Source organism: Sodiomyces alcalophilus (assembly GCF_042370955.1).
Source record: "Sodiomyces alcalophilus JCM 7366 unplaced genomic scaffold ACRALscaffold_1, whole genome shotgun sequence".
Classification (NCBI taxonomy): domain Eukaryota; kingdom Fungi; phylum Ascomycota; class Sordariomycetes; order Glomerellales; family Plectosphaerellaceae; genus Sodiomyces; species Sodiomyces alcalophilus.
In genome coordinates this window covers 4615421-4643263 of record NW_027263532.1, presented here as the reverse complement: position 1 = coordinate 4643263, position 27843 = coordinate 4615421, and the positions used below count along the sequence as shown (strand labels likewise).

At 56.7% G+C, this 27843-nt stretch overlaps 8 protein-coding genes and 1 non-coding gene across 9 annotated transcripts in view; 4 read left to right on the top strand and 5 right to left on the bottom strand.

Moving 5' to 3' along the window:
- Positions 1-4190, bottom strand: part of ACRALDRAFT_1059374 (uncharacterized protein) — a 5135-nt gene extending 945 nt beyond the window's left edge. Inside the window, exons 1-5 of the mRNA XM_071016021.1 lie at positions 3665-4190; positions 2887-3345; positions 2047-2199; positions 1910-1983; positions 25-1848 (exon numbers count right to left, since the gene is read on the bottom strand). Of these exons, the coding sequence (XP_070879919.1) occupies positions 25-1848; positions 1910-1983; positions 2047-2199; positions 2887-3345; positions 3665-3692 (2538 nt within the window). The 5' untranslated portion in view covers positions 3693-4190. The remainder of the gene's footprint in view (positions 1-24; positions 1849-1909; positions 1984-2046; positions 2200-2886; positions 3346-3664) is intronic.
- A 932-nt stretch (positions 4191-5122) lies between these two features.
- On the bottom strand, positions 5123-8022 carry ACRALDRAFT_1059376 (uncharacterized protein). Its single transcript, XM_071016022.1, has 4 exons — positions 7635-8022; positions 6933-7510; positions 5687-6835; positions 5123-5579 (listed from the first exon to the last, which is right to left on the bottom strand). The coding sequence occupies exons 1-4, from the start codon at positions 7866-7868 to the stop codon at positions 5462-5464; spliced, it is 2079 nt and encodes a 692-aa protein (XP_070879918.1). The 5' UTR covers positions 7869-8022; the 3' UTR covers positions 5123-5461.
- Positions 8023-10848: 2826 nt separating this feature from the next.
- On the top strand, positions 10849-12825 carry ACRALDRAFT_2094928 (uncharacterized protein; the record flags this gene model as incomplete). Its single annotated transcript, XM_071022697.1, has 1 exon — positions 10849-12825. One exon carries the CDS (start codon positions 10849-10851, stop codon positions 12823-12825), a length of 1977 nt encoding a protein of 658 aa, XP_070879917.1.
- An 801-nt stretch (positions 12826-13626) lies between these two features.
- Positions 13627-15129, bottom strand: ACRALDRAFT_1053542 (uncharacterized protein; the record flags this gene model as incomplete). The annotated part of the gene is made up of 2 exons (XM_071015781.1): positions 13627-14386; positions 14417-15129. The coding sequence occupies 2 exons, from the start codon at positions 15127-15129 to the stop codon at positions 13627-13629; spliced, it is 1473 nt and encodes a 490-aa protein (XP_070879916.1).
- Positions 15130-17079: 1950 nt separating this feature from the next.
- On the top strand, positions 17080-19092 carry ACRALDRAFT_2051002 (uncharacterized protein; the record flags this gene model as incomplete). The annotated part of the gene is made up of 2 exons (XM_071021596.1): positions 17080-17323; positions 17528-19092. The coding sequence occupies 2 exons, from the start codon at positions 17080-17082 to the stop codon at positions 19090-19092; spliced, it is 1809 nt and encodes a 602-aa protein (XP_070879915.1).
- Positions 19093-19324: 232 nt separating this feature from the next.
- Positions 19325-20101, bottom strand: ACRALDRAFT_205230 (uncharacterized protein; the record flags this gene model as incomplete). Its single annotated transcript, XM_071021642.1, has 6 exons — positions 19325-19346; positions 19466-19603; positions 19635-19649; positions 19696-19904; positions 19945-19965; positions 20021-20101. 6 exons carry the CDS (start codon positions 20099-20101, stop codon positions 19325-19327), a joined length of 486 nt encoding a protein of 161 aa, XP_070879914.1.
- A 1531-nt stretch (positions 20102-21632) lies between these two features.
- ACRALDRAFT_1066686 (uncharacterized protein) lies at positions 21633-23299 on the top strand (the record flags this gene model as incomplete). Its single annotated transcript, XM_071017379.1, has 3 exons — positions 21633-21909; positions 22030-22191; positions 22251-23299. 3 exons carry the CDS (start codon positions 21633-21635, stop codon positions 23297-23299), a joined length of 1488 nt encoding a protein of 495 aa, XP_070879913.1.
- A 1420-nt stretch (positions 23300-24719) lies between these two features.
- ACRALDRAFT_t54 lies at positions 24720-24791 on the top strand. Its single transcript has one exon. It is a non-coding gene; the product is annotated as a tRNA-Thr (tRNA).
- A 295-nt stretch (positions 24792-25086) lies between these two features.
- Positions 25087-27162, bottom strand: ACRALDRAFT_1059380 (uncharacterized protein). The gene has a single exon (XM_071016023.1). The coding sequence runs from the start codon at positions 26809-26811 to the stop codon at positions 25267-25269; it is 1545 nt and encodes a 514-aa protein (XP_070879912.1). The 5' UTR covers positions 26812-27162; the 3' UTR covers positions 25087-25266.
- Between the last annotated feature and the right edge of the window lie 681 nt (positions 27163-27843).

The window sequence follows — 27843 nt, the reverse complement described above, 5'->3', positions numbered from 1 at the left end:
GGGGGACAAAAAGTGAAGCTTTACCGTGGTGATTTCAGCCAACTTGGCGTTTTGCTCGCGGAACAGCGTCCCCACAAGCGGATGGTCCGGTCCGGCGGGGACCACGTCGCTCTTATCGTAGACCACGACCAGCATGTCTCGGATGTCGGCGCTCGAATCGAAAAAGGCCCGCAGCTTGGCGTCGTTCCAGCTGCTGCCCTGGCTGTTGGTCGTTGAAGTAGAGCTTGTCGTCATCGAGTCTTGGGCGTGCTTAGCTGCCTCGTCCGTGTCGACGAGCTCGGGCGACGCCGACTTGGAGGATGCGTCTTCCTCGCTGGACGTATCGCCCATAAGCGCCGGCGGGTCGTTCGAGGCAAAGGGAGACACCTGCACAGGCGATTCGGAGAGTCGTTCGCCTGGCGATTTCGTTATGGTTTCCGCCGCCGTGTCATCGCCTTGCTTGTTCGAGGACCCATTTTGTCCGCTCGCAAAGCTGTCCGGATATGCGCCGGGCAGTACGGGACGCTGGGCGGTCTCTTCTTGCGTGGGCTGGTCCGGGGCCTGTTGAGCGTCTGTAGCAGTTTTTGTTGTCTCTTCGTCGGTAGAGTCAAAGTCGTCTAGTTCGATGCGCGACTTGGCCTTGACGACCTTTTGGGGTTTTTCGACCTTGTTTTGCTTCTCGCCCCCGGCAGACCGCGACAGCTTCATCTTCGAGAGGCCCGATCGATCTTCTTTGTGCGAAGACCCCGGGCGGACCGGCTCGCTGCCCAGCTGACCGGCGACTGGCGAATGGGCCCCCTTCTCCTGCTGCTCCTGGACGATGCGCATCGACGCCGGCGGCACATTGGAGACGTCGTTCCTGGTTTCAGACACGATGTAGTCGGAAAGGTCTCTCGTGGTAGTGGACTTCTGAGCGGCGGAACCGGGTCTCCGGGTAGGTGAAGGTTCTGTTCGGGGTTGCTGCTTCTGTAGCTTGCTTGGTTGCCGCTGGGGCCCCGACTTTTCGGGTGACGCATGACGAGCATCGGACCTATCCTCGTCGTGCTCGTTCTCGGCATCCATGGACCTCTTGCCAAATGAATCGTCATCCTCGTCGGTCGACCTCTTCTTGTCCTTCCGGGAAAAGAAGCTACGGATCGTACTGGACTTCTTGTCCTTCTTCTTCCGGTCTTCCTTTTTGTTATCCGGCTGTAATTCCTTCTCCATTTTCTCCATCTTGTCCAGGCTGGGCCGTTGCTTGAGCTCCTTCGACTCGTTCGAGGGTCGTGGGTTGGTGTCATCGCGGAGCAGATTGGGGGTCAGGGTGATCTTCTTCGTCTCGACGGTTTCATCCTTAAAGAAAGAGTCGGTGTTCCTGACCGTGCCGTTCCTCGACCGACTTGGGCCTTCAGGCTTGGTCTCGGACAGTTGTTCGCTGCTGAGCCGGTCCTCGTCGTCCTCCTCGTCCACGACCTCCATAGAAGGCTCCGCGGCAGCAACAAGTTCTTTGTGTGCTTTCGGCTTCAACGGCTCAACTCTGGCAGTCTCGTCCATCATGGCATCCTCTGTGATATGTTGCTGCGCTCGCTCAGCCACGCCCTGACCGTCTTGTTGTTGCTGTTTCTGCTGGTGATCAAGCGCATCTGAGTCTTCGTCTCCATCGGCCCATGTATCGGTCCCCGTCTCGCCTTGATCGCTGTTCTGCGCCTGGGCGCCGAAGGGCTCGTCGACGTCTTCCTCCTCGGACGAATAATCCATGTCGGAGTAGGAGTAATTGACGTATGTGGGTTCGGCAAAGGCAACAGTCTTCTTCTTCTTTCCACGCAGGGCTGTTCGGAAGGTGCTCTTCGACTTCTCCCCCATCTGGTCTCCCAACATGGTTGCTGATAGCTGTGCTGGCTTGTTAGATATTTCAGGCGAATCGTTTGGAAGGGACAGGGGTCATTCGTACGTCGGCGTTCCGGTGCTTATTGTAGCGCGCCAATCTCTCCGTGGGCGTCTCGATGTGCTCGGCGGGGAGGTACCCTGGGGTGGATGGTTAGCATGATGGCGAGAACAGGTGGGTTGGGGGAGATGTCTTTCACGTACCGATGCTGCTGTCTTTCGCTACTCGGACCAGCCACCAGTAGCTGTTGCTATCGTCGAGAAGAACCATGTTGTCGCCCTTGGTCGCGTTGGCCTGGCCCTCGACGGTGGCCACGAAGGTGTGGAGGGCGTAAACAAAATCGAAGTCGATGTCGTCTGTACGGTGTAAGCACTCAGCAGCCCATCCGGCATCGAAGCAGTCGGTGTTGGGTTCGTCGGGGAGGGGGACGATAGGGTCATCATCGTCATCATCTTCGAGTGAGGTCCCGTAGAGCAGCCGCGTGAGCGGGTCGTCGTTCTCGTCGGCGAACTTTTCCGCCGCTCCGACTCGTTCTGTCCTTTTCATATCTGCGCGTCGCGCTGCGAATTGCCCGTGGTGGTGCCTCAAGTCTTGTATCTTTATGATCGTAAGCGGGCGGACCGCAAGAGGACTATTACTATGGCTTGCCACGGGCCCCGGGCCAGTAAGATTGGTGTCTTTGGGCAGGTCTCCCCCGGTGTCCAAGTACAGATCCAACACATCGTCAAGGGTATCGGCGGTGTCGTTGTTGCTGCACTCGTCGTGTTCGCGTCGGTGCTCGTCGTCGGTTGCGTCTCGGTCCTACTCGGGATACTCACCGCGAAGATGATGATGACGGGGGGATGACTCGACAGATGCCTTGCTATGCTGTCTGAGGTGGATAGAGTATTTCATGGGGGGATGCTCGGGAATCTCGAGGTACGGCGACGAAGATGTCGGGTGGTCAAAAGTGGGTGAACGGGTGGGAGAGAAGGAGGAGCGGGTGGTGGGAAGAGAGTCCAGGCGGCGAGGCCAGAGTCTGGGGAGGTTGAGAGTATACCCACCATCTTCGATCGGGGGCGAGGTCGACATTTTGTCCATATCATCGTCGAAGCTGTCATCGGTGTCGGCGTCGGCATCGCTCTCGTCAATGTGGCCCGAGAGACCTCCATTTTGCGCCACGGCCAGAGAATCTCGCTGTTGCTGCTGCATTGTCGCGTCTGACGCGGTCCAGTCTCCGTCTGAGTCTCCGTCTCCGTGTCCGTATCCGTGGGAGGCGTCGGGCCCGTGGGTGTTTGCGGCGCTGGACGAAATGTCCTCGGCGTGCTGTTGGAGGTCGGCGATCGCAGTGGCACTATGGGACCAGGAAACTCGGGGGCTGTGGGCGTTTTCTTCGGCTGCCTCTTGCGCGACTTCTCGTAGTGTTTCGGCTTGATGGGGTGCCAGAGAGGAAGGGTCGCTGGCGAGCGAGCGAGCGTGGTCTTTTGCGGACGGTGCCTTGCGACCTTGGAGGTCGATCGTGTCTGTGGATGGAAAGAGAAGTTACAAGGTTAGTCGATTGGCAGCCAAGCACCCAACAATGCAATAAGGACGACTATGGAATGACTATGAATGCCAAGCAGCTTTCCTACACAAAACTTGAAGAAAAAGAAGGAGAGAAGAAAAAACACGTGAGTCAGTGCGTGCGAGTTTGCCAGTTTGCGCGTACAACGTACTTAGCAGCAGACTGTGACCATAGCCCCAACTTGAGGCGTGGGCTAAACCAGGGGGGCACGCACGGGACTATCCAGGGCATGAACAAGGGGCGGAAGCATAGGCCACAAGGCGTCTTGACAAACTTACCGGCACGAATAATGTGTGGCCTCGTCATGTTGGATCACTGGGGGCGGGGTGTCGCCAAATCCGAAGCCCAGGCGCAGTGGCGTGGCAAAGGTGAAGGAGAAAGGTATGAGCGCGGTCTGGGAGACCAATGCCGAAACCCCCGGGGTAGAACGAAACGGCCAGGATCAAACCAGACCCATATGGGTAGGCACGGAAATGCTGGGCGTGGAGGGAGCTGGCCAAGATGGTGGTAGTGGTGGTTGTTGGTCGTGGTCGATTTGACGCGGATGTGGCAGGAAGAGTGGTTGGTTGGCGACGGGACGGAAATTGCGACTTGCTGGCTGGGGATCGCGAGCAAAGGTGTGATACCTAGATAGGTAGTCTATGCGTCTCTTACTGCCAGGGATCTAGGGCTGACGAGAGAAGCCACGGTGCAGTTGAATCCCCAATTTCTGATGGATAATAAAGTATTCGTGACTATGTCGTCGACTCGTATCGTTTCGGTATCGCGTCGTCTTATCGAGCTAGCTGCCACCAGGCCTTTTTTTTTTTTTTCTTTTTTTGTGCACTTGGGACCAGAACATACACGATTTCTCTGGCGTCTAATATTCTGTACAACACCGGCGGGCTTAGTCGCACGTGAAGAAGCGGAAAGTGGAAAAGGGGTTGGCCACGAGAAGAGACAGGGGTGCGTCAGGGACCAGTCGAATAAAAAAAAAGGTCGGGAGGATGACAGGGATGTTGGGCAACGACGAAAAAGGAGCGCGTGTGTGTTCAATTGAAGTCTTTCCTTTTGTCGTTCATATTTTCGCCTTTCGTTTGGGAGGAAAGCGAGATTTGACAAAGGAGGGAGACGAAACGAAGAGACGGGGGGGAAATTGATGGATTGGTATGAAGGAGGAAGGTGCCTCGTTCTTTTTTTTTTCTCCCTCCCCGCGGTTGGGATCCTTCACAGTTATGGCAACGGGGCAAAGAAGAGGCCAGTCAGAATGTGTACGGAGTAGTGTGGCTGGTGCATTCGTGCGAGAAACACGTATCCGTACATTGAGCATACTCACTCAGTACCTCGGTCGTCAACCCCCTCAACGCCGAAACACACACATACCGAGTACCTACATTAATAGATGAGTCAGGAAACAGTGTTGGACGAGGCCAAGTTGCCCTTATTAGCTGAGGAATGGATCGGCCTCAGCTGAACCTGGGTAGGTACTCAGTACACGAAGTACTACCTACCTAGAATGTCCTCAACTCCCACAAGTGCGTGAGATGGGAAGATTACGTCACATTTGAAGGTACTCTCCATGTACCGACTTGGTACATTGACTGATGGACGTTTCGAATGACAACAAGGAAGTTGCAACTGGCTTCTACACTGGTCTGGGCAGGTTCGACCGATGTCCATCGTCGCATGGCATCAGCAGATTGGGTGTCAAGGGAATTGGAATTGGGCAGTCTCGACCCGGTTGCCGCCTTACTTGGCTACTGTAATTAATTATAATTAATGAACCATTTTCTCCTCGTTCGCTCTCTACTCTAACCTAAGGCTATTAAACCTGCCCTGTTCTCTTATAATGTCCTTGATATTAGGCGTCAATCCTTAATCCTTCCCACCGACTAACTGGTTTCTTATCAAGGCATGTAGCCAGGCTTGCCAGTCAGACAAACCGGTTTGACTATCTGACCCGATTTCACGACAACTCCCTCCTGATCTTGCTGCTTCGAATATATACGCATCCTCTTCCCGCCTGGGATTGGCAAACATGAACCTGGCTCCCAAGTTCTCCTCCCCCCTCGAGCTGTCTCGCGGTGACGTGGTGGTTAATCGTTGCTTCCACGACTATATGCCCGGAACCAATCCAATGCCTCCGGGTTAGCCACGCTGGCATTGGTTTTGACATCCATTCCGGAAAGGATCTGTTTGACTGCCACCTCGATTCTAAACCAAGACCCAGTCAATACTCACATACAAAGACACGCATGGTGTTCATACATGCCGTAACGTAGGAAAACAAGGGACGAAGGGAGGGAAGAACGCAGACGTACTTTTTGCCGTTGCTCGTCTTGGGAACTCCGCCGCCGCACTCTTCCACCACCCCGGGCACGTGCCGCGGGCTCAGCTCCCTGCGAATGACATGCTTAATCCGCGCCCGCAGCTCATCCCCGAATCGTACGCCGTCGTTCATCACCACGAACAAGCAGACCGTCTCATCCGTGTCGGTTGGCCTGCGACGGCCGACGCACACCGCATCCGCCACCTCGACCGCAAAGAAGCGCGCGAGCACGTTGTAAATCTCGGCGCTGCCGAACCGCACCCCCGCCGGCTTGAGCACGCCGTCCGACCTGCCTAGCATCACGAGCCCGCCCGTCGCCGGGTCCGGGATGCGGACAAAGTCGCCGTGGTGCCACGTCGGCCCTTGCACCCCGCACACGTCGACGAACCGCTCAAAGTACGCTGCGCGGTACTTGGCATCGCCGTCCGCGCCCCAGAACGTGAGCGGCTGGCTCGGGAAGGGCCGCACGCACACGAGGTCGCCCGGCTCGTCGGCAGGGACCGGCTCCCCCGTGACCGAGTCGACCGCGCGGATCGCCATACCCAGCCCAGCGCACTGGATCTCGCCCGTCCGCACGGGGAGCAGCGGGCAGGGCGCGCCGAAGAGGGAAATGATGTCGGTGCCGCCCGTGATGGAGCCGAGGTTGACGTGCCGGGGGAAGGCCTCGTAGACAAAGTTGAACGTGCTTGGCGGCAGTGGGCTGGCCGTCGAGTAGATGGCCTCCAGTCTGGCCAGGTCCAGCCCATCTTCCGCCACCGGCCGAACATCGTTGGCCTCGAGCGCCGTCAGGTAGGCTGCCGACGTGCCAAAGTGCGTCACCTCGAGATCGGATAGGAGGCGCGGCAGGGACAATGGACCATGGGGTTTGAAGGGGGAACCGGAGTAGAGGACCACGGTGGCGCCCACGGCGAGGGCGGCGATGGACCAGTGCCACATCATCCACGAGGTGGTCGTATAGTAGAGCATGCGTGAGGAAGAAGACAGGGAACAGTGGAGGAAGTGCTCCTTCTTGTGCTGGATCAAGGTACCGAGCGCCGTGTGGACGATGGCCTTGGGAAGGCCGGTCGTGCCGCTAGAATAGAGCACGTAGAGGGGGTGGGAGGGAGGCAGCTGCTCAAACTTGAGCGGTTCGTCGGGGGAACTATCACGCGGGGCCGATGTCAGTCCCCGTTGCCCCCCTCGCGTAGACGGGAAGACGCACGACGTACGATGCACGACGTACTCCGAACACAACTTACCTCCCGAGGAAGCTCTCATACTCCACTGCCTTGACTCCCTTTGCCCTTAGATCATCAAGCGCCAGTTCGCATGGCACGTTGTCCACGACGACCACCAGCTCCAGACCCTTCCCCTTCAAGGCGGCGACAATCTCGGTGGTCTTGGCTGTGCTGCTCCAGGACTTACCGTTGTAGACGGTCCCGTTATCGGCGAACAATACTCTGGGACCAATCTGTGCCAACCGGTCGAGCACGGCACTCACGCCGGTGTCGGGGCTAATGCCGGTCCAGACGGCGCCAACGGCAGCCGCGGCAAGCGATGCCACGAGCGCCTGTACGTGGTTGGAGACGTAGCCGGCCACGACGTCACCCCGGGTTACACCGGCGGAGCGGAGCCCGCTACTGCAGCGACGCACGGCCTCTCGGAGTTGGGACCACGTGGTCGAGACGGGGTTTCCCAGCTCGGTGGTGGTGATGACCGCTACCGCCTCGGGGGCCACGTCGGCCTTGGCGGGGAACAGCAGGTTCTCGGCGTAGTTGAGCAGCGACCCGGCGAAGAAGTCGGGGCGTGGGTACATGGGTGCATTAGGCGGGAGGACCTGCGTCATACCTTTTCGTCAGTCGATGGGGTAAGGGGTAGATAGAACCATGACGCTTGAGTAGACGTCTCATGCTGCCATGGTAGTTTCGTTTCCCTCAATGGGCCCCCCTTTCGTAACCCACCTGGTCAAAGGTCCGCGAAGAGCGTATCCCGACAAAATGCCAGACTTCCTCCCAAAACTCGGACACATTGTCAATGGACCAGCGGTAGAGGGAAGGATAGCCGTCCAGGTCGCTGTTGTACTTGGCGTTGACATGGAGCATGAACTTGTACAAGGCGGTCGAGGACGGATTCGGGTGTCGCCAGAGCTCGCGCACGAGCGTTGCGGCCTGCCCATCATTGGTCTCGGCAGCCATGGTGTTGATCGGCCCCGGAGGGGAAACCAGCGATTCGGGATTGAACGGTCAGGGGAATGGCCCTTTATCAGGTGCCTACTGTCGAAACTCGGAACGAAAAAGACAGTCTAGTGTCGTGTGATGAATTGAAGATACAAGCAACGCTCTTTTTGCTCGAGATTGGTGGGACGACTGGCAACAGTTAAGCACCTCGAATCAAGTGATATGGCGGATCGTCTCTGTGGCATGGCGGCAATCTCGAACTTTCGTTGGGCCGTCGCATTCCGAGACGCCGGCGTTGGCCGGCACAGGCAGTCGCCCTTGAACTATTTTACGGAGTATTCCCCAAAACACTAGAGATACCCCTGATTTTCCCGCCTACGTATGAATAGCCTCTCTCTAGTTTGTTGTCAAGTACAGCACTTGAGAGTTGAGGTTATAGGATGGCGTGCGAGAGACGGAGCTCGGAACAACATCATAACAACTGATTACGGACGAACGTGACTGGTCGTAGTGTAATTACTTTGTAACTGCACTCTAGGTACATAGGTACGGTACTTGGTAAGAAGTATGGCTACTTTCGGAATTAACAAGAGCCACTCTTCGGTAGACCCGGGGTTCAAAATTTTCCATGGGCCCATGGCATTGTACATTGCACATTTTAATTCTCCATTACACAAAATTACGGATAGGGTGGACTTGATTGATGTGACGGGGCTTCTCGGAGGAAAAATAAAAAAGGAGTAATGCAGCAGCCGAGGGATCCATCCGGGAGTTGTTTGCGAATGGGACCACTTTCTTTTCTTTTTCTTCATTTTTTCGACGAGAAAATTGACCTGGTTTTAACAGCTTCATGATGCACGAATGACATGTCAGCTGGATACTTTGACGATGCAGCGCAACCAACGTACCAAATGCCAGACAGCAAACAATTCAGCCTCAGTATGACCTTGATTGTATATGGCTTAGGTATTACGGACACGTTTCCTCGGCCGAAGCGTACTTAGTAAGAAGTGCAGCGTAGGGTACTTCGTAGGATGTATACATGCGTCTGTATCGTACCTATGTACCTCATTTTACTCAGCAGGCGCAGGATGCAGCGCCACCTTTTAATGGGGGCTTTGACCCTGGTTACATACTAAGTACAATGTGATTCGCACCCCTTCGCCTCCAGATGGATGGACCGCCAAGCTGAGACGGGCAAGGACCATGGACGAAAAGCCGAAATTACGATTCTCAAGCGGCGCGACCTGAGTGGCTCATTTGAGCGCCGGAAGGCTCGGGGAGAAACAGGGGCGATGACAGCCTTGCAACTTGATGCGCCTGATGCTTGGCAACCGCTCACAAACTCTCCTGGACGCACCTAAAAGTACCTACCACCTTGGGTGAGGTGATGAGCCCATGACAAATTACGTTGTACTCGCAACGGTACATTGTACAGCGGGAGGGAGGACCCTACAGCATCAATCCACTTCAGAGTACATCCTCGAGATGCTTCAGCACTGACCTCTCAAAGCGAGCTACACTATTCCCCTTACCCACCTAATATCTGCTAGACCCTCCCTCGTCCTCGTCCTCTCCTTACCAATCCTCGTCGCTTCTACATCCTTTTTCATTTTTTCTTCTTCTTTTTCTTTTCTACTCTTATCTCCATTCCCCCCCTTTTTCCTGCTTTCCGACAACCCCTCCTTACCGCTCCTCCTTTTTTCCGACCTCTGCCATAGAGCGTTTTCCTTTTGGTTTGGTCGCGAGGCCTCCCGCTCTCTCATCCGCTTCACCGGCGAATTTGGACTCAACGGCGACCGACGCACGCACGGCCACAGAGGTCACCTGGACGGAGCGAACATTCTTACACGCCCTCCTTTGGCTCCAAATCGTTATTTCAAAATTCTTACGCTTTTTTTCACCTAATCCCGATCTGTGTCGACGACTTGTGTGGTGTGCTCGCTGCATAATTTCCATTCGATTCATCGCCGGCTCGACCGCACCCCCGATTCACTTCGGATAATCCACGCAACTCTGGCAACGACGCACTGGTCACGCCTCTGCAACGGACCTCTCAAAAGGCCCAAACCAAACTCATCAAGTTTAATAACCTGTACCACCACGAGCGAATTGGGTACCTAAAAGAGACCGCTACGCACCAGCTGCCGTTATCGACCTTGGAAGGCCGCAATTACGCTATTTATTATCTTTGGTTCTTCGCGACTTGCTCTCGTCAGCACCCTAATACGTACTACCTACGACAACCGATCTCACGGGACCAGTAGCGGACGAGGTGACGTCGAATTGATCGTTCTTTCGTCCTACTCGTGTCTACCTTTTTTGAGTGAGTTGCCCAGTTCTCTTCGTTTTCTTTTCTTCCCCGAAACGTCGCACCGGCCTGGGAAAGGCAATGCCCCGAAATAGCATCGTGAGAGGCCATGGATGCCAATTCATCCTCCTGCATCCTCACCGTACAGTCTCCGTCCTCCATCTACCCTTCACATCCCTCGCGGCTGCCGCAGGAATCAGGTCCGGGCAGGATGCAGTGGAGTGAACGGGGCTGGGGAAAAGGGTGCGGCACGGATAGGGGCACGGACGCAGGTACAAGTACAGGTACAGCCACAAGGGGCTCAGTGGCCCCCAAGGTTCCTCCCCTCTACTGCCTCGAACCTTCCCTTCCGTGGGAAGTGCAACGATCCGCTCAAGCCAAGCGCATGATGGACTCAAACACACTTGGCCTCTTCCATCCATCTTCCTACACTCAAGGAAGCGACTTTGCGAATATTGTGCATCGAACGTCAGCTAACATTCCCCGTTTTCACTCGCCAATAGATTACGCTGCAATCCTCGATAGTCTCTATACGACGGACAACCTCACGTTTCCATCGCCAACCAAATTCAACGTTTACAACGACTCGCTCGGTGTCAACGCGTTCCGAAAGTCGATACGCGTCCTACCCAGAGTTCGGCCCAGCGTTGATTTCCCGTTCCCAGGGTCTTGCGCACGAGCGTAGCAATGCCACGAAAAATCACGCTCCCCTTCATGTCCTCCTCTTCCTCTGCCATGAATAATCCTGAGAAGGAGCGGAGGCCATCGCGATCCGGCAACCGCATCACCAACTTTTTTTCCTCCCCCAAAAACAAGGAGCAGTCGCTCACCATGCAACAACAACAATCGACCTCTCCCGCTTCCGCTCTCAACCTGCCTACCATCTCCCTCTCCGCCGCCTCGGGAGTCGACCACGACGGCAGCGACTCGACCCAGACACTGTTTTCCCCGCTGACCGCCGAAGAGGCCGAGGAAATGCGCAAACGCCATGCCCAGTTTGGCCCACTCAGCGGTGCGAATCACCTGTACGTGAGCATGCACCATGGCGAGCCGCTGGAGGCCCCTGTCGTCGACGAACCCCCCTATTACATCCTCATTTCCACCTACATCAGCTATCTGCTGCTCATCCTGCTCGGTCACATCCGCGACTTCTTCGGAAAGCGTTTCGGCGACAAGAAGAAGTACCAGAGTCTCAAACCATACAACGGCTTTGCCCCTCTCAACGATGATTTCGACAGCTTCTACACCCGCCGCTTGAAGATGCGCCTCGACGACTGCTTCGCCAGGCCCACCACGGGCGTCCCCGGTCGCTACATCTCCGTCTTGGACCGCAAGTCGGACGACTTCAACCAAACCTACCACTACACCGGGACCACCACCGAGACGCTCAACATGAGCTCGTACAACTACCTCGGTTTCGCCCAGTCCGAGGGTCCTTGCGCCGATGCCGTCGAGGAGTGCGTGAGGCGGTACGGTCTGAGCTTCACCAGCCCCCGCTCCGATGCCGGCACGTCTGATCTGGTCATGGAGGTCGAGCGGGAAATCGCAAACTTTGTGGGCAAGCCCGATGCCATGGTCTTCTCCCAGGGTTTCGTCACCAACGCCAGCTCCTTCCCCGCCCTCGTCTCCAAGGGTTGTCTGATCCTCTCCGACGAGCTCAACCACGCCTCGATCCGCATCGGTGCGCGCCAGTCCGGCGCCGTCATCTCGGCCTTCCGACACAACGACATGGACCATCTGGAGAAGAAGCTGCGCGAGGCCATCTCCCAGGGCCAGCCCCGCACCCACCGTCCCTGGAAGAAGATTCTCGTCGTTGTCGAGGGCCTCTACTCGATGGAAGGCACCATGTGCGACCTGCCTGGGCTCCTCGATCTCAAGGACAAGTACAAGTTCTACCTCTTCGTCGACGAGGCCCACAGTATCGGCGCCCTCGGACCCCGCGGCCGTGGCGTGTGCGACTACTTTGGCGTGGACCCTGCGCGTGTTGACATTCTCATGGGAACCCTGACCAAGTCGTTCGGTGCCAACGGCGGCTACATCGCGGCCGACAAGCACATCATCGACAAGCTCCGCATGACCAACACGGCCAACCACTACGGAGAGACGCCCGCGCCTTCGGTGCTGATGCAGATCCTGAGCTCGCTCAAGATCATCACGGGAGAGCTCTGCCCGGGCCAGGGAGACGAGCGTCTCCAGCGGATCGCCTTCAACTCGCGGTACCTCCGCCTGGGGCTGAAGCGCCTCGGCTTCATCGTCTACGGCCACGACGACTCGCCCATTGTCCCCATCGTGCTCTACAACCCGGGCAAGATGCCGGCGTTCAGCCACGAGATGCTCAAGCGCAAGATCGCCGTCGTCGTCGTCGGCTACCCCGCCACGCCGCTCATCTCGTCGCGCGCACGCTTCTGCGTCTCGGCGGCGCACAACAAGGACGACATGGACCGTCTCCTGGCCGCCTGCGACGAGGTGGGCGACAAGATGCAGCTCAAATTCGCATCGGGCATCGCGGGCGGTGCCGACCCGCTCCCCGAGGGCGTCACGCCCGAGATGGAGAAGGAGTGGCGCAAGGCCAACGGCCTCGAGGGCGTCGTCAAGCCCCCGCGGTGGTCGGTGGAGGACGTCATCGAGCACGGCGTCCGCGACGCCAAGATTCGGCTGCGATAGAGGATCAGTCGGACCGCCATGACACAAAAGTGGCCATTTGTGCTTGTGCTCCGCGCTTTGATAGCCATGACCCCACAACGACGTTGATGACAACGGCCCATTGTGTATGTTATGTATGCAATGTGTATATGTGCGTGGTATGCAGTGGGGGAACAGTCTGTGCCTGCACTTGCAACTCTGGACTTTTTCCTCCAACCGAACAACAATCATCTTGATAGTCGAACACCGAAGTCATGGAACATGTCGGCGGGGAATAGAGGGAGGTAATACAACAGGACAGCTTGGAGGGGGCCCAACGGAGTTGACACACAGTCGTTTATGCGCATACAGCCGCCAATGTTTCGATTCTTTCGGCCTTGCCCATCCCTCTCGAGTGGAGGCAAGGCCGCCTTGTTTTGTCTGCATACACACCAAGAAGCAAGCCAGCATACGGCATGGGACGGGCATTGGGAGTTTCATGGGAAGGGTCGCACATCTCTCGCTTGCTAGCTATGACTTGGGGCGCTTGTGGAAGAGAAAGGAGGAGGGAAAGAGTGGAACGGATGGGAGGAGCCTTTTGAGAAGTCCAGTCTTCTGTGACTGCGTATCAATTGGGGGCCCCTGGCCTAGGGAGGAGGGTATTTATCTGCAGTAGAAAATAACAGTGTATATGTAAACATGCGTTCGATGTGCGTGTATTGCAACTATTCATAGGTTCATGGCATATTATAACCGACATAGTGTCCTTTACTCATACATGTCATTTCCAACCTCCTTTTCAAACCCCCAGCTGTTTTATGCGATCATTTCCACAAGGTGAGCTCATAGCTTTGTGAATACAGTCGGTACACTCCCACTCATGTCAATCAATGTGCTCTTGTTCCGTACCCAGGCCTCCAGACCCCTGCGACCATTCTCAACCCCGACGCCGCTCAGCTTCCAGCCGCCCACGGCCATCTCGGCAGGCGACTCGCCCCAGGTGTTGATCCAGGTGATGCCGGCTTGCAGCTGGGCGATGACGCGGTGGCACTGGTCGATATCCCGGCCGACGACGCCGGCAGCGAGGCCAAGCTCGGTATCGTTGGCGCGGCGGACGGCCTCGTCGACGGAATCGTAGTACAAGACGGACATGACGGGCCCGAAGATCTCCTCGCGGGCGACGACCATGTCGTCGGTGCAGTCGGTGAAGATGGTGGGGCGGACCCAGTAGCCGTCGCGGACCGAGTCGGGGAGGCCGTCGATGGGCTCGGGCCCACCGCAGAGCAGGCGGGCGCGGTCCGAGTCGATGCCGGCGCGGATGTAGCGGAGGACCTTGTCGCGGTGGAGGGCGCTGCTGACGGGGCCAAAGTTGGTGTTGGGGTCGAAGAGGTCGCCGGGCCGCACGTGGCGGACGCGGTCGAGGAGGGCGCGCTCAAAGTCGGGTTTCATGGCGCGCGGGACGAAGACGCGGGTGCCGTTGGTGCAGACCTGGCCCGAGGAGAAGAAGTTGGCGAGGAGGGCGACGTCGGCGGCGGAGTCGAGGGGCGCGTCCGGGAGGACGACGAGGGGGCTCTTGCCGCCCAGCTCCATGGTGACGTACTTCATGCCGCCCGCGGCGGCGGCGGCGACTTTCTTGCCCGTGGCGACCTGGCCGGTGAAGCTGACCTTGGCGATGGCGGGGTGGGCGGTGAGGCGGGCGCCGACGTCGCCGGCGCCGTAGACGACATTGAAGACGCCGTCGGGGAGGCCGGCGTCGCGGTAGAGGGAGGCGAGGCGGTCAGCGTGGAGCGGGGTGAACTCGCTGGGTTTGTAGACGAGGGTGTTGCCGGCGGCGAGGGCGGGGGCGGACTTCCAGAGGGCGATCTGGAGGGGGTAGTTCCAGGCGCCGATGGCGGCGCAGACGCCGAGGGGTTCCTTGGTGGTGTAGGCGTGGACGGAGTCGCGGAGGCGGAGGGACTCGCCGTTGAGGCCGCCGGCGGTGACGAGGCCGGCGAAGTACTCGAGGACGTCGGCGCCGGTGAGGATGTCGACGGTGGAGGTCTCGGAGAAGGGTTTGCCGGTGTCGAGGGTCTCGAGGCGGGCGAGGTCGTGGTTGCGGGCGCGGAGGAGGGCGACGGCGCGGAGGAGGATGCGGGCGCGGTCGACGGGCGGGGTGGCGGACCAGGAGGGGAAGGCGGATTGGGCGGAGCGGACGGCTGCGTCGATGGCGGAGGGGGAGGAGGTGTAGATGGTGCAGGTGGGTTTTCCGGTGGCGGGGTCGATGGTTTGGAAGGAGTCTGTCGAGTCGGCCGAGGGTTGGGCCTTGCCGTCGTAGAAGGTGTGACGGTCTGGTTCGTGTGGAGACATGGTAGTTGTCGAAGTCGTGTCGTCTGGTTCAAGGGATGGGTAGGAGTAGGAGTTGAAGTGAAGATGTCGTGTAGTTGTAAGGACTGAATAGGATATGATACCAGTGAAGTGAGTGTAGAGGCGATGTCCGAGGGTAGAGGTTGTACGTGTAAGAGGAATTGGATCCCTGGGTAGGTACCTAGGTACGCAGGTACCTAAGCTAAGGTACCCACTAGGTACCCTACCCAATGCCGTATAAGTGGGGACCCTGGATTAGTATTTCTTGGCGGCCGAGTGACGAATCAACGGTTTCGATGCCAATGCCGAGGAGACCAGTTACGTATTCGTCCTTGCTCGTTGACCATTTGCAGGGTACACTGCGTATCGATTATTCAGAATTCGACGAGAAGGGAAGCCACGGTTAATGTACAACGTACATACGTGTACAACGTACATATTAATTACTCCGTACTGCCTCTTCACTAGCTAGAAATAGATGATGGTTGACAAGCAGTGCAGCTCTGCAGTTCTCAAAACGGCCTACCTCGTACCACCATGTGTCTTGGCTGGAAACTCCGTAGACCGAAACCGTGACCACGAGGTCATGCGGGACCCGACTAGTCGGCGATTTCCATAGCCACTCGATGAGAGGACGTTTTTTGAAAGAGATTTCCAACCTGGTGGGTGTTGTTCATGGTACCTAATACTGAGTAGTGTAAATATGCCGAGCGAGGTGCTAGGTACAATATTGAAGCTTAGCGTCGGAAGACCCACATGAGGCGCTAAGCAGCTGACAATTCAATTCGCACGACGTCACCGACTGCAGGGACAGCAGGAGCGGGGAACGAACGGGAGAGCGGGGAAGGGACCTTGTCGGCTCCCATTACGGCCTTTTCTTCTTCCACCTCAGCCTTTGTTCAAATGACCCATTCAAGGGAATCAAAAATGACTTTCAAGTACAACGTAACGACCCTCTGAATCACAACTACCACCTCGTCTGTGTACGAATACAACATCTTGTGTAATTCGTACGAATACAGCATTGTTCCGCCACCGTCCATTGCAAGGCTTCTTCCTGTGCTCATGGCTTGCCAGCCCCCGCCCCATTCTGTCCATTCCTGCCCGTGGCTTTGGTGGATCTTCTAAATTTTCAACATGTGAAGAATTAGTCGGCTCGGCAGGTAAGAAACTCGTTTCCATCTAGTCCAGGTTTTCACCAAGCCGCGAGTCAGGTCGGATGGCTGTACACTACACTACAACGCCTCCAAGACCGCCGCTCCCGGTCAGACGCCCTCACCGCCGCATTCCCCGCCGCTTCTCAACAACGCCCAATCGTCTCCCGGCCATCGATTGCTAATAACTCGCGCCCGAACCATGCCATTCCGTGCCATGCCGCATGGCACCGACATCCACCTCTTCGCCGTCTCGTCTATTGGTGCCAATGTCCATGTGGGCCATCAAGCCTCATGCCCTGTTCGGACATGCCTGGTCATGTCATGCACCAGCTTCTTTCTTTTCTCACCTCGGTGCTACTACTTGCGCCTGCCGCTTCGGAGGCGTTGACTAAGGTGATAGGGGCGTGGAGTCTACGAATAAGACTCTGTTGTACTAATTGTTTAGTATTCTGGCTGAGCTGTCCGTCGTCAAGGACCGGCGGCGGTTTTTTGTACTTTTTTTTTCTTTTCTTTTTTCTTTATTTTTTCTTCTCTCTGATTTGAAAAAGGATCAACCTCTCTCTTCTTTTCCCACCTCTCTCTAGTGTTCTTAGCAACCTCTTTTTTCCTCTCACGCCCTCCCATCTTACTCATACTTGTGCTTCATCGCGTGGTGTTGCCTCTCCGTCTTACCAACTCGAGGCAGACGAGAAGCGCAAATATCAAGAGACTCACCCTGTCGTCTCACTCCACCTTGTCCACTCGCCTCCATCACTACATCTGACTACTGCAAGGAGACCACAAGTCACCATTCAACATGACCACCAACCATCTTCCCGCAAGCGATGTCGCCAAGTACGACTACATCGTCGTCGGCGGTGGTACCGCCGGCTGCATCATCGCCGCGAGACTTGCCGAATACCTTCCCCGGAAGAACATCCTCCTCATCGAGGCCGGTCCCAGCGACCTGACTGACGAGCGTGTCCTTGACCTACGCCGGTGGCTGAGTCTGTTGGGCGGAGAGCTTGACTACGACTATGGCACCACTGAGCAGCCCAATGGTAAGTTTACATTTGGAGAATTAGAAAAAGAAAAGAACTTCAAACAGAGGAAAAATAGCAGAAAAATAGAAGCAGAAGGAAAAAGAAAAAGGAAAAAAAAGGGAAAAAAAAAGAACCAGTGAAGTAGGGGAAAACTCCTCTTCCCTTTAACCTGGGAGCAGGGCAAGATAAGGACAAGCAAAGCGCTTCAACGTTCAATGACAGCTCCTGTCCAATATGGGGACGGCCACGTCGTTTGCTTGTCTTCCAGCCAGTGCTTAAACCGCCCCCTTTCTCCTCCTCCCTCTACCCTTCACCCCTGCAGTCAGAAGAACCGTTCTCATACCACGTCTCCCATCTTAGGCAACTCTCATATTCGGCACTCGCGCGCCAAGGTCCTCGGAGGCTGTTCCTCCCACAACACCCTCATCTCCTTCCGGCCCCTCCAGCATGACCTCGAACTCTGGCAGTCCCTCGGCGCCAAAGGCTGGACCTTCCCCCTCTTCATGCGCCTCCTCGACCGCCTCCGCACCACCGTGCAACCTGTCCATGCCCGCCACCGAAACCAGCTCTGCAAAGACTGGGTCCAGTCCTGCAGCGACGCCCTCAACATTCCCATCATCTCCGACTTTAACCGCCACATCAAGGAGACCGGCTCCCTGGACCAGGGCGTCGGCTTCTTGTCCATCTCGTACAACCCGGACAACGGCTACCGCTCGTCCGCCTCGGTCGCCTACATCCACCCCATCCTCCGCGGTGAAGAGCCCCGCCCCAACCTCACCGTGCTCACCAACGCCTGGGTCTCCCGTGTCAACGTCGCCGGCGATGCCGTCACCGGCGTCGACCTGACCCTGCAGGACGGCACGCGCCGCACCCTCACCGCCAAGGCCGAGACCATCCTCTGCGCCGGCTCCATCGACACCCCGCGCCTGCTGCTGCACTCGGGTATCGGGCCGGCCGCCCAGCTCTCCGGCCTCGGGATCCCCGTCGTCCGCGACATTCCCGGTGTCGGCGAGAACCTGCATGACCACGCCGAGACCATCATCATGTGGGAGCTCAACAAGCCCGTGCCCCCCAATCAGACCACCATGGACTCGGACGCGAGCATCTTCCTCCGCCGCGAACCTCCCGGTGCCGGCGCCACCCCGCGGCCGACCAACCCCCACGGCCTCTCCGACGGCGCCGCCACCGACCTCATGATGCACTGCTACCAGATCCCCTTCACCCTCAACACCCTGCGTCTCGGCTACCCGGACGTCAAGGACGGCTACGCCTTCTGCATGACCCCGAACATCCCCCGCCCCCGGTCCCGCGGTCGCCTCTACCTCACCTCGGCCGACCCCAACGTCAAGCCGGCCCTCGACTTCCGCTACTTCACCGACCCGGAAGGCTACGACGCCGCCACCCTCGTCTACGGCATCCGCGCCGCGCGCAAGGTCGCCGAGCAGGCGCCCTTCAAGGACTGGATCAAGCGCGAGGTCGCGCCGGGCCCCGAAGTCCAGTCCGACGAGGACCTGAGCAACTACGCCCGCCGCGCCGCCCACACCGTCTACCACCCCGTCGGCACCACCCGGATGGGCGACGTCGCCAAAGACGGCATGGCCGTCGTCGATGAGCGCCTGCGCCTGCGCGGCCTGCGCGGTGTGCGCATCGCCGACGCCGGCGTCTTCCCCACCATCCCCACCATCAATCCCATGCTCACGGTCATGGGTGTCGGTGAGCGGTGCGCCGAGATGATCCTCGAGGAGACGGAGGCGCTCGAGGCGCAAAAGGCCCAGCCCAGGCTATAGAAAGCTGGCGTCGGATCTTGCGGGTTTCCGGCTGGCCTTGGGAACGGGCAAGCTCCGGGCATGCAAAGTGGAACGCTCTATACAGTACAGTCATGAAATGCATGTAGATTTAGGAACCTGTGTCGAGCACAGGCTAGGTAGTTATTTTCGTTGATTATAAAAAGTTGAATACCCACCAAGCGTCGAGCTGGACATGATTTTCCTCTGATTCGTGGCATAGTAAGCGTAGCAGCTAGACGGATGCCAGGGATAGTCTCCGTCAATTGGGAAGTGTGTGTATTAACAGGCGATTCTGGATAGAAGGGGAAGGGGAAAAAAGAAGACGAAAATGGCCGGATACGGCGCTCGACTTTCTAACGGTGGGATTTGGCACATCTCGACAAGGATAGTGAATGACCGGTCGTCTTCCCTTGAAAAGGCGCCGATTGGACATGGAGTCGATGATAGAACCGGGCAGTGTGGTTTTGCTCCGTGAAAGGCAACGAGTTTACTTGGCAGTATGTATGTTTGTCTGGGAACATTTGAAGCGTTGACGTTGAAACATTCGATTGAATTGACTGTGGGAGTTGAAATTGAGGCTATGTTAGTTTGCTCTGCGAATACGAGGTCTTGGTCTTCTGCAGGTCGGACGAAGAGTTGGTCAGAGGCCTGAAACCCAGACGGCGAGCGCCGAGTCGGAAGATGAAGTTTCTCTCGACGGTTTCAAAAGCAGGTAAAGAGACGGAAAAATTACGACAAGAACAGTCGTCCAGCCTGAGAATATGCGTGGTGTTGACCGTAATCTCGTAGAGATGAGTAGTAATTACATTCTGCTCAGGGGAACAAGGCAACATTCACCCGTGTAAATATCACAAAGTACGTTGTAGAGCAATTCTGATAATATTTCGATCATGCAACGTACGTCGTCAGAAGCAGACTTGCTCTAGACCGGGTCCAGGAAGAGCTCCGATAGCTGCCAGGTAGTTGGCCTGTCGAGTCGTATTGGAACGGAGCCATCCCCGATTTTCATCTTCTTTTCTTCAATATTTTGTATGTATGTGATGGAAGACGGAAATTGGCTTGATTCGGGTTATAAGTATGCTTGCCAATAGTCGCAGAAAAGGGAAGCCATCGTAATATGTCTTGCCCACTCGAAGGATTCCCCCTTTTTCTTTTTTTTCTTCTCCTAATTGGGATGGAACGTCGGATGACCCATCCGCGGTCCCTGTCTAGTCCGCCTTGGTCCCGCTGCTTTGGGATCTCGTCGCCTTGCAAGATTGTCCCATGGCCAATACTTGGTCAATAAAGCGAGAAATATCAACGCCAAGAGAATAGACGGGCTCTATCTGTGTTGTGCCGTGGAGCAAGGGTGGGTTATTTGTGGTCGACAATGTGAGGAGATAGAAGCAGAGATGAAGAGAGAAGAGAAGGTACGTTGTACTTCCTCCTTAGCTGCAAAGCGAAGAGGTGAAGTCGCAGCCATGCGATGATGGCGGATTGAGGTTGTGATGGATTGCAGTTGCGGGAGTGTGTAGATTGTCGGCCGTGTGGAATACGTTGTATGTACTTTCTCTGTGCGTACCGGTACAACTACGAAGTACATAGGTACCTACGGTGAAAGACCAGCCCGTCCCACAGATTGAAGCGGGTTAGTTACCTAATGCGACCGTGGCTGGCTGGCCTTGCATATCCCAGGTTGACCGTACGAATAGTGCCAACACTGAAGCCTTTTACTGGCTGGATATCTATTTTAGTACATCTTCTTGGGTCTTGACTAGCACTTCCCCATCGTGCTTGCCCAATAAACCGATAATGCCCGATGTACCCAAGACAGACCATTCAGGCCAATTGAACGGGCTCACAGTGTAGCCGGCGCCGGACTAGCCCAGGCCAGGTACATACAGGCACAGGCACAGGCACAGAGACAGTCACCATACAACGTAAGTACATATTCATTCATGCTTGGGCACGGGGCCCAGGCTTCATTCCGTGTTCCCTCAGGCGTGGACACTCTCCACCCGAGACCTCCTCTCTTCACACCACCACCACCACTACCACTCCCCTTCTTCCCAAAAGCCTACGACCATCCGTCCTCGACTCCGTTCACCTGCCCACGACATATTTCGCATTTCCATGATCACGATCGCGAGATGCAATTGAATCGGTTACCTTACTCGACGCAAAAGTTACCCAGACGACAAGGCGGACAACGGCAATCCCCTCAACCAGATGCTCTTCCTTCTCTCCCGATCTTCGCCGCCCTCTGTCCGCCACAGTGACCACCTCTCCTCGACACTGGCCATCTCTCCATTCTAAATTACTCCGGTCTTCGCTCGCGACCCCTTCCGACGGACTCCTTGATCCCCGACTTGTCGCTCGGCCACCTCGGGTGTTTCTTAATGAACTTGCATGGCAACAAGTCCATCGCTATAGCACCTACGCACCTACCTGCCACCCACCGACTGCTTCTCCCGACCTCTTCTGCCGCCTAGACCTCTGCGTCATCCGCCTTCCCTTCACCCACTCGTTACTCCCCCCATTCGACCCCGCACCAAATCATCATGAATTTCGAATCGGGCACCGCTTACGCCGAGTCGGACGCCGACGACGAGTACGAGCGCAGCGTCGCTGCCAGCTCGCCCGTCATGGCTACCGACAGCGAGGCCTCTCCTATCGACTCGGATATGCCCTCCTCCAACGAGCATACCCCGACCACCTACGGCCACCGGAGTAGCGCCGACCGGTTGCCCGAAACCATCATCTCAGAATGGACTGCCGAGGAGTGTGCCGATTTTATTAGTACCATTGATTTGCAGCAATATGCCGACCGTTTCATAGGTACGTTGTTCTCCCTGGTCCTGGTCTCATTTCCTTTTTTTCCCTTTGGTTTTCCTTCGTTGGTATGCCCTGTGTAAAACAGTTCAAACTGACCTGGGGCCGTTTACCGACCGTTTACAGAAAACGACATTGTGGGAGAAGTTCTCGTGGCGCTCCAACATGACGATCTCAAGTCCATGGGCATCTCTAGTGTCGGCCACCGTTTGACAATACTAAAAAGCGTCTACGACGTAAAGAAGGCTCAGGATATTCCCATGGAAAGCGATCACTACGTCCCCCTCAGTATGTAACCCGTTTTGCCTACCCGCCTGCCTCTCGCTTGCTAACCCGCTCGAAACCAGCTGCCGACGCCGAGGCGCAATACGCCACCGCCACTCTCAAGGACATTAAGCATCTAGTCGAGCAATTACGACTACGAGACGAACGGGCAAACCTCATCGAGCAGGATATCCGCCGACTCACCGAGGACTTCCGAAGACTGCGCGAGGATATGCTGCCAGCCCTGCGTTTGGCTAAAGACACATCCCAACCCCTGCCCAACGTCAGCAACTCTTCCAACTCCAACTACGGCTACGAGACGACCCTTTCACCACCCGGGTCGATGCCTCCCCCATCCCAATCCGCAGGAATCATGCGAACCCATTCGACCAAGAAAATCATGCTCGGCTCGATGCCCAAAAACCCGTCGCCGTCGCATCTACAGACCACTCACGAGAGACCGATGGCCGAGCAGACTCTGGATCCTTCTGGCGCAGCCGAGAGGGCCGTGCTCTCCTCGTCGCATCTAAGCGCCATGAACGGCTCCGGCCAGAGCGCTTCGTCTCCCGTCTACCACCAATCCCCCAGCAGCCCGTCACCCACCTCGCCACCCATCATGGGCGGTGGCGTCACCACCCTGGGCTCACGATCCTACCGGGCGGAGGCTCCGACACCATCAAACCGAACCACTTTTAACGAGAGCGATTACGGCCACAAGAGCCGCGACCAACCAGCATCCGTGCCGAGACGGGGCCCCACGCCAGCGCCCGACACGCCAAGCGCCAGCAACGCATCCGTCGAGATCTTCAAGTCGTTCCGCGTCAGCATGGACGATCCGTGCTACAAGGTGCTACCCGCCGCCCTAAAGAAGTATCAGATCAATGCGCCCTGGGATCAATACGCCCTCTACATCGTATATGGCGACCAAGAACGCTGCCTGGCGCTCCACGAGAAACCGTTGATCCTGTTCAAACAGCTCGACAAGGAAGGCAAGAAGCCCATGTTCATGCTACGCAAGACCAACAGCGCACAGGTGGACCTGTCCGGCGACCAACCGGGGAGCGCAGGCCTCGGGACGGCGTCCGCACGAGGTGCAGCCACGGGTTACGATCCTCCCGGCGGTATCATTTAGGGCATGGTACTCCTGCACGTCGATTACGAAACCACGCGCCGAGCCACCGGCAGACCGACCGACTCGACGACGACCCACCCGTTTCAGTCTGGCCACGACGCTCAGATCGTCTTATCCACCACCTCTTTGTTCGCACTAGATCAGTTGGGCCGAAGGAAAAATAAAAATAAATGAAACATGCACCGGAAGTTCTCGGGAGCGTGTCAAAGGTGTTTTTGAGACAGGACCGATTCACTGCACGGCGACTGCATGCGATGGGACATGGCATCGCTGCTGGAGACGAAACGGACCCGAGTGGAGATGAATCGGTAGCTCCAAGCCGTGCTCGGCTCTTTTCACGTAGGATAGACACCCCGAGTCGTTGAGGCCGATAGAGTGCCCTAAACGAGTTTCTGCGGCGGAATGCCCTTTTGGCTACTCTCCGCGCGGCACCTTGAGTTTCCCAGAGGTGCAAGATGGTGTGCGAACGACATACCGATGAATAGCGAGATGCGAGGGTTGACGACTTCGTCACTGAAGTCCTTTCTGGGTGGGCGTTCCTTGGGTTTCTAGGGGCTCATGCAGAACCGAAAGAAAGTAGAGAATGCAGTGGAGGTTGTGCTCTATATAAAGTACTGAGAAGGCGAGGGTGCTCGTATACGCACCCACTGGATATGAAGGCGGGAAACCCAGAGAACGCTGGGTCAGGAGAAGGAAACAAGAGAGGAGGGATTGGATGGTATGGGGCATCAGTATGTCATACCGACAACGGCGTCAGGCGTTGGCCGCACGGCGTGTGCCGCTTTGTGAGGGATTAGAGCCATGTTGGGCTTCACATAACACAACACAGCACACAGTACAACACCTCATTCTCCATGCGATCTTCGGCTCGTAGATGGCATTCCACTGGACACTTTGAGTTTACTACCCCATTGTATACCTACTGGTTGTCTGGGAGTTTGTCGGTTTATAACTTCTGCTGGTGTCGCATTGTCCATGTTTCCTTTGCCCATCTCCCGGGGCAAGTCATCGTGGGTTCGGGTGTCTGGGAAAGGGCAGGCGAGGATCAGAAACAACAGGACACTAACCAAATTATCCCTCTCGTCTGTCTGTTGTTTCCCGTTGCTAATTCCAATTCCTCCGTGGAACTGATCACTTCCACACGCCGATCAAATCAACAAACTCAAGTTAGTTCCAAGCCACGACGCCGTACAATGGTTTCACCGGCTAGTTGGTCCCTATGCCTCGTAGTCACCGACGTTCCAAATAATGTCGACTTGGTCGCCTTGTGGTCGGGAAGGCAACAATGGCTAGAGGGTAACAGACGCGCTGCAGATATCAAAGGGTTACAGGGCGGGTGTGGGTGTGGGGATGTGGTTGTTCCCCCACACGATACTACATGAGGTAGACTAAGCCGACACTAAGTAACGACAAGCGAGAGGCCTCGTTGGCTCAGTGGTAAAGCGCCTCACTAGTAATGAGGAGATCACTGGTTCGATTCCAGTACGAGGCAAAGCAAATGTCGGGTTTCTATTTTTTGCTTTTTGTCATCGCTGTCAGCCATGACAAGTATGTTTCTCCTCTTTTTTCTCTTTTTTTTTTTTTTCATTTTTTTTTCGTTCATTTTGATTACCGAGGTTCCTTCTTCAGATTGATTCAGTATTTCAGATTAAATACGGGCTTTTTGGAGCTCCCAGCGGAATGTGTCTTCGCAGCGGATGAGAGGATTAAACCAGGGCAGGCATATGAATTCTTATACTCTACATGCTCATAACGAGCAGCCATAATTTGGTCAAGGGGGCGACCCTCTGGAGCAGTCCCGCATATTTATTTCAATAACATTCATATTGGCCTCATAAACAGACAGGCCGATGGAACACGGTACATATAGAACGGTCCGACAAATCCAACCCAGTTCGCTAATGCTTGTACGCATGAAAATATTTCCGTCGTCTACTATACTCAAGAAGATCAGACCCGTCTCCACATCACAGACTCTTCTTACGCAGGAGTGCCGGTCCATCTGCCCCTCTCACCCTCTCTCTGCTCCGATCCCTGTCCCGGTCTCGTGAGAAAAGGCCCGACAGCGGATTACTATACTTCTTTCCTGGCCGAGACCCTCCGCTCCCCCCCGCAGCAGAAGAAGGGGCCCCAGAAGGTGGCGCCCAGCCCGCAATCCCCCCAGACATATGCAAACGGTCGGGCCCCGTACTGAGAGGCCGCTGCGCCAGAGGCGGCGTGTGTAGCGCGGTAGGCGACATGCTGGGGCTGAAACCGCCGCCGCCGCCGACGTTGGGACTCGGGCGCGGCGGCAGCGGCGGGCTCGCGGCGGCGTTGTTCGCAAGAGCCGGCCCGCTATAGGCCTGGCTCTGCACGCCGTACTGCCTGCGCAGACGCTCCGTCTCCCTCTCAACCTCGGCCGCCCTGCGCCGCCGCTCCTCTTCTTCCCGGTTGAGCATGTCGCGGATGCGGCGGGCCTCTTCCTCGTCGCGCCGTTCCTGCTCGCGCGCCAGCCTCTCTTCTTCCTCCACCATGGCCTGGAGACGTTTCGTCTCCATGTCAATCTCCTCCTGCCTGCGGGGGTCGTCGGGACCTGGGGGTTGGGGGTGTGGTGGCGACGAAGCCGCGGCGGCAAGAGGGCTGGTGGACGGGACCCCTGATGATGCTGCCGCTATAGGTTTCCTGAGTGGTGCGGCGGCGGAGGGCATCGCGGCGGCCCCGTCCTTGGACGAGACTGCTGCGCCACCACCGCCACCACCGCCACCGGTATTGAAGGGGTCGTTCTTGGGGTTCAGGTAAAGGTCGCAGATGACTTCGGCGCTAAGGAGGAGGACGAGCTCCAGGCCTTTCCGATCCTCGACCTCGACGCGCGGCAGGTTGGGCTCGTAGATGACGACGGTGCTCCGGTTCCGGCGGACCTTGAACATGGCCACGGTGATATCGGGCTCCTTGCTCTTCTTGCCGCCGACGCTCTTGCCCGTCATGTAGCAGGTCATCTCCTTGCTGATCCGGGACTCCCTCTTCCACCGGAAGACGACCTTGGGTATGACGTCGCCGACGGGCGGCTGCTGGTTGGCGGCGTCGCGGTCGATCATGCTCGCGCTCGGCGCGCGGAAGGACTGCTCCGGCAGCTCAAACTCCCAGCTGTCGGACTTGCCCCAGGACCCGGGCTTGGTGCGTATCACGACCTGCGCGTCCGGGTTGTAAAAGTCGAGGGTGACGGTGTCGGGGGTGATGGGCGTCGCTGGGAGCGGCGCGCCATTCTGGGTCTGCGCGCGGATCTCGGCTGTCGAAAGGCTGGGTTGCGACCAGGAGGGCTCGACGAGGGTCTCGGCATAGATGATGGACTGGGCTGAGACGTCGGTCAGGGCAACGGCGTACTTGTTCTTGGAGGCGGGAAGGGCGGGATCGGGCCGCATGAGGAGGTAATACGGCGCGGGTTCGGAGCCATTATGGCTAAAGTAAAGAATGGTGTGGAGGGGCGAGTCGGAAGAGGGTTTGAAGTCAAAGGTTGGAAGGTTCTCGTCGAGCATGATGATCGTCTGGTTTGGTCTGGGCGTGGATGATGATTCCTAGGCATACATTTCCCAGCCTGGTCGTCTCGCTGGTGAGTCGCGCCGCTTTCGATGGCGGTCAAGGATCGAGTGACGCCGGACTGCGTGGAGGACGAGTCGTGGATACTTGAGGCGAATGTTTGGCGCAAAGACACCGGGTCAGGTGCCAACTCGCTGATAGCTGTGCTTGGAAGGTGTCTCGGAAGAGAGGTGATATCAGGCGGACGGTATCGCTATGGGGAGATTACTGACATAACAAGACACTGGCTGTTATACTTGTCCTGTAGTCTATCTTTAGATGTTATGAATACCCAACGGATGATGGGAAATAACACAGAACAAGGGGACAAGACGTCTTTGTCTTTGCGGCGTACGAAGACGTTGGGACAAATGCCAAGCTTCCCGGTGGAGTTGGAGGGGTCGCGTTCCGGCGCTAATTAGTGCTCAGCCACGATTACGTGGCTGAAGACCATCGAGGCAAATCCATACAAAGTAAGTACTGAGTACATAATTTTAGACGGCCTTAAATTCCTCGTAATACTCCGTACGGACACCCTGTATCTTCATTAAATAATTCTTGATATTCAACCTGCTATGCCTCAAACGCCAGGTTTGATGGCGAGGTAGACATCATTAAGACCTTTCTATATGCGACACCTGGTCTTCTTTTCCTTCCCCTTATCGCGACGCCTTGGTATCTATTCCGTCCGCATTATCCTTACATGACCCTTTCCTATATGCGCCTTCGCTTGTAAATGGACCGCTCACAAAGTAAATGGGGAATTTACGTTCTCGCCTGATGCGAGGTCGGCCGTCTCGGCACCTGTCCATCCGGCATCATCAGACTGAAACGCGGCTCCTGGGGCAGCCCGTTGATTCCCGCCCCGGGTGACAAGCCATGGGTCAGACGGGCTTGCGCTCTCTTAACCCGGCTCGTCTGCTGGTTCACCCAGCTGTTGACTGTCCGATACCTCGGCGGGAGGTCCTCGCTCGCTTCCGTGAACATCGTCT

What these genes read in the sequence shown, in the direction of transcription:
- ACRALDRAFT_1059376 (XM_071016022.1), bottom strand. Translation starts at nt 7,868, where the DNA reads ATGGCTGCCGAGACCAATGATGGGCAGGCCGCAACGCTCGTGCGCGAG. An exon ending in CTTCGCGGACCTTTGACCAG is followed by an intron (nt 7,511 to 7,634) that starts GTGGGTTACGAA and finishes GGTATGACGCAG; the next exon opens with GTCCTCCCGCCTAATGCACC. An exon ending in AAGACGAGCAACGGCAAAAA is followed by an intron (nt 5,580 to 5,686) that starts GTACGTCTGCGT and finishes GTCTTGGTTTAG; the next exon opens with AATCGAGGTGGCAGTCAAAC.
- ACRALDRAFT_1059380 (XM_071016023.1), bottom strand. Translation starts at nt 26,811, where the DNA reads ATGCTCGACGAGAACCTTCCAACCTTTGACTTCAAACCCTCTTCCGAC.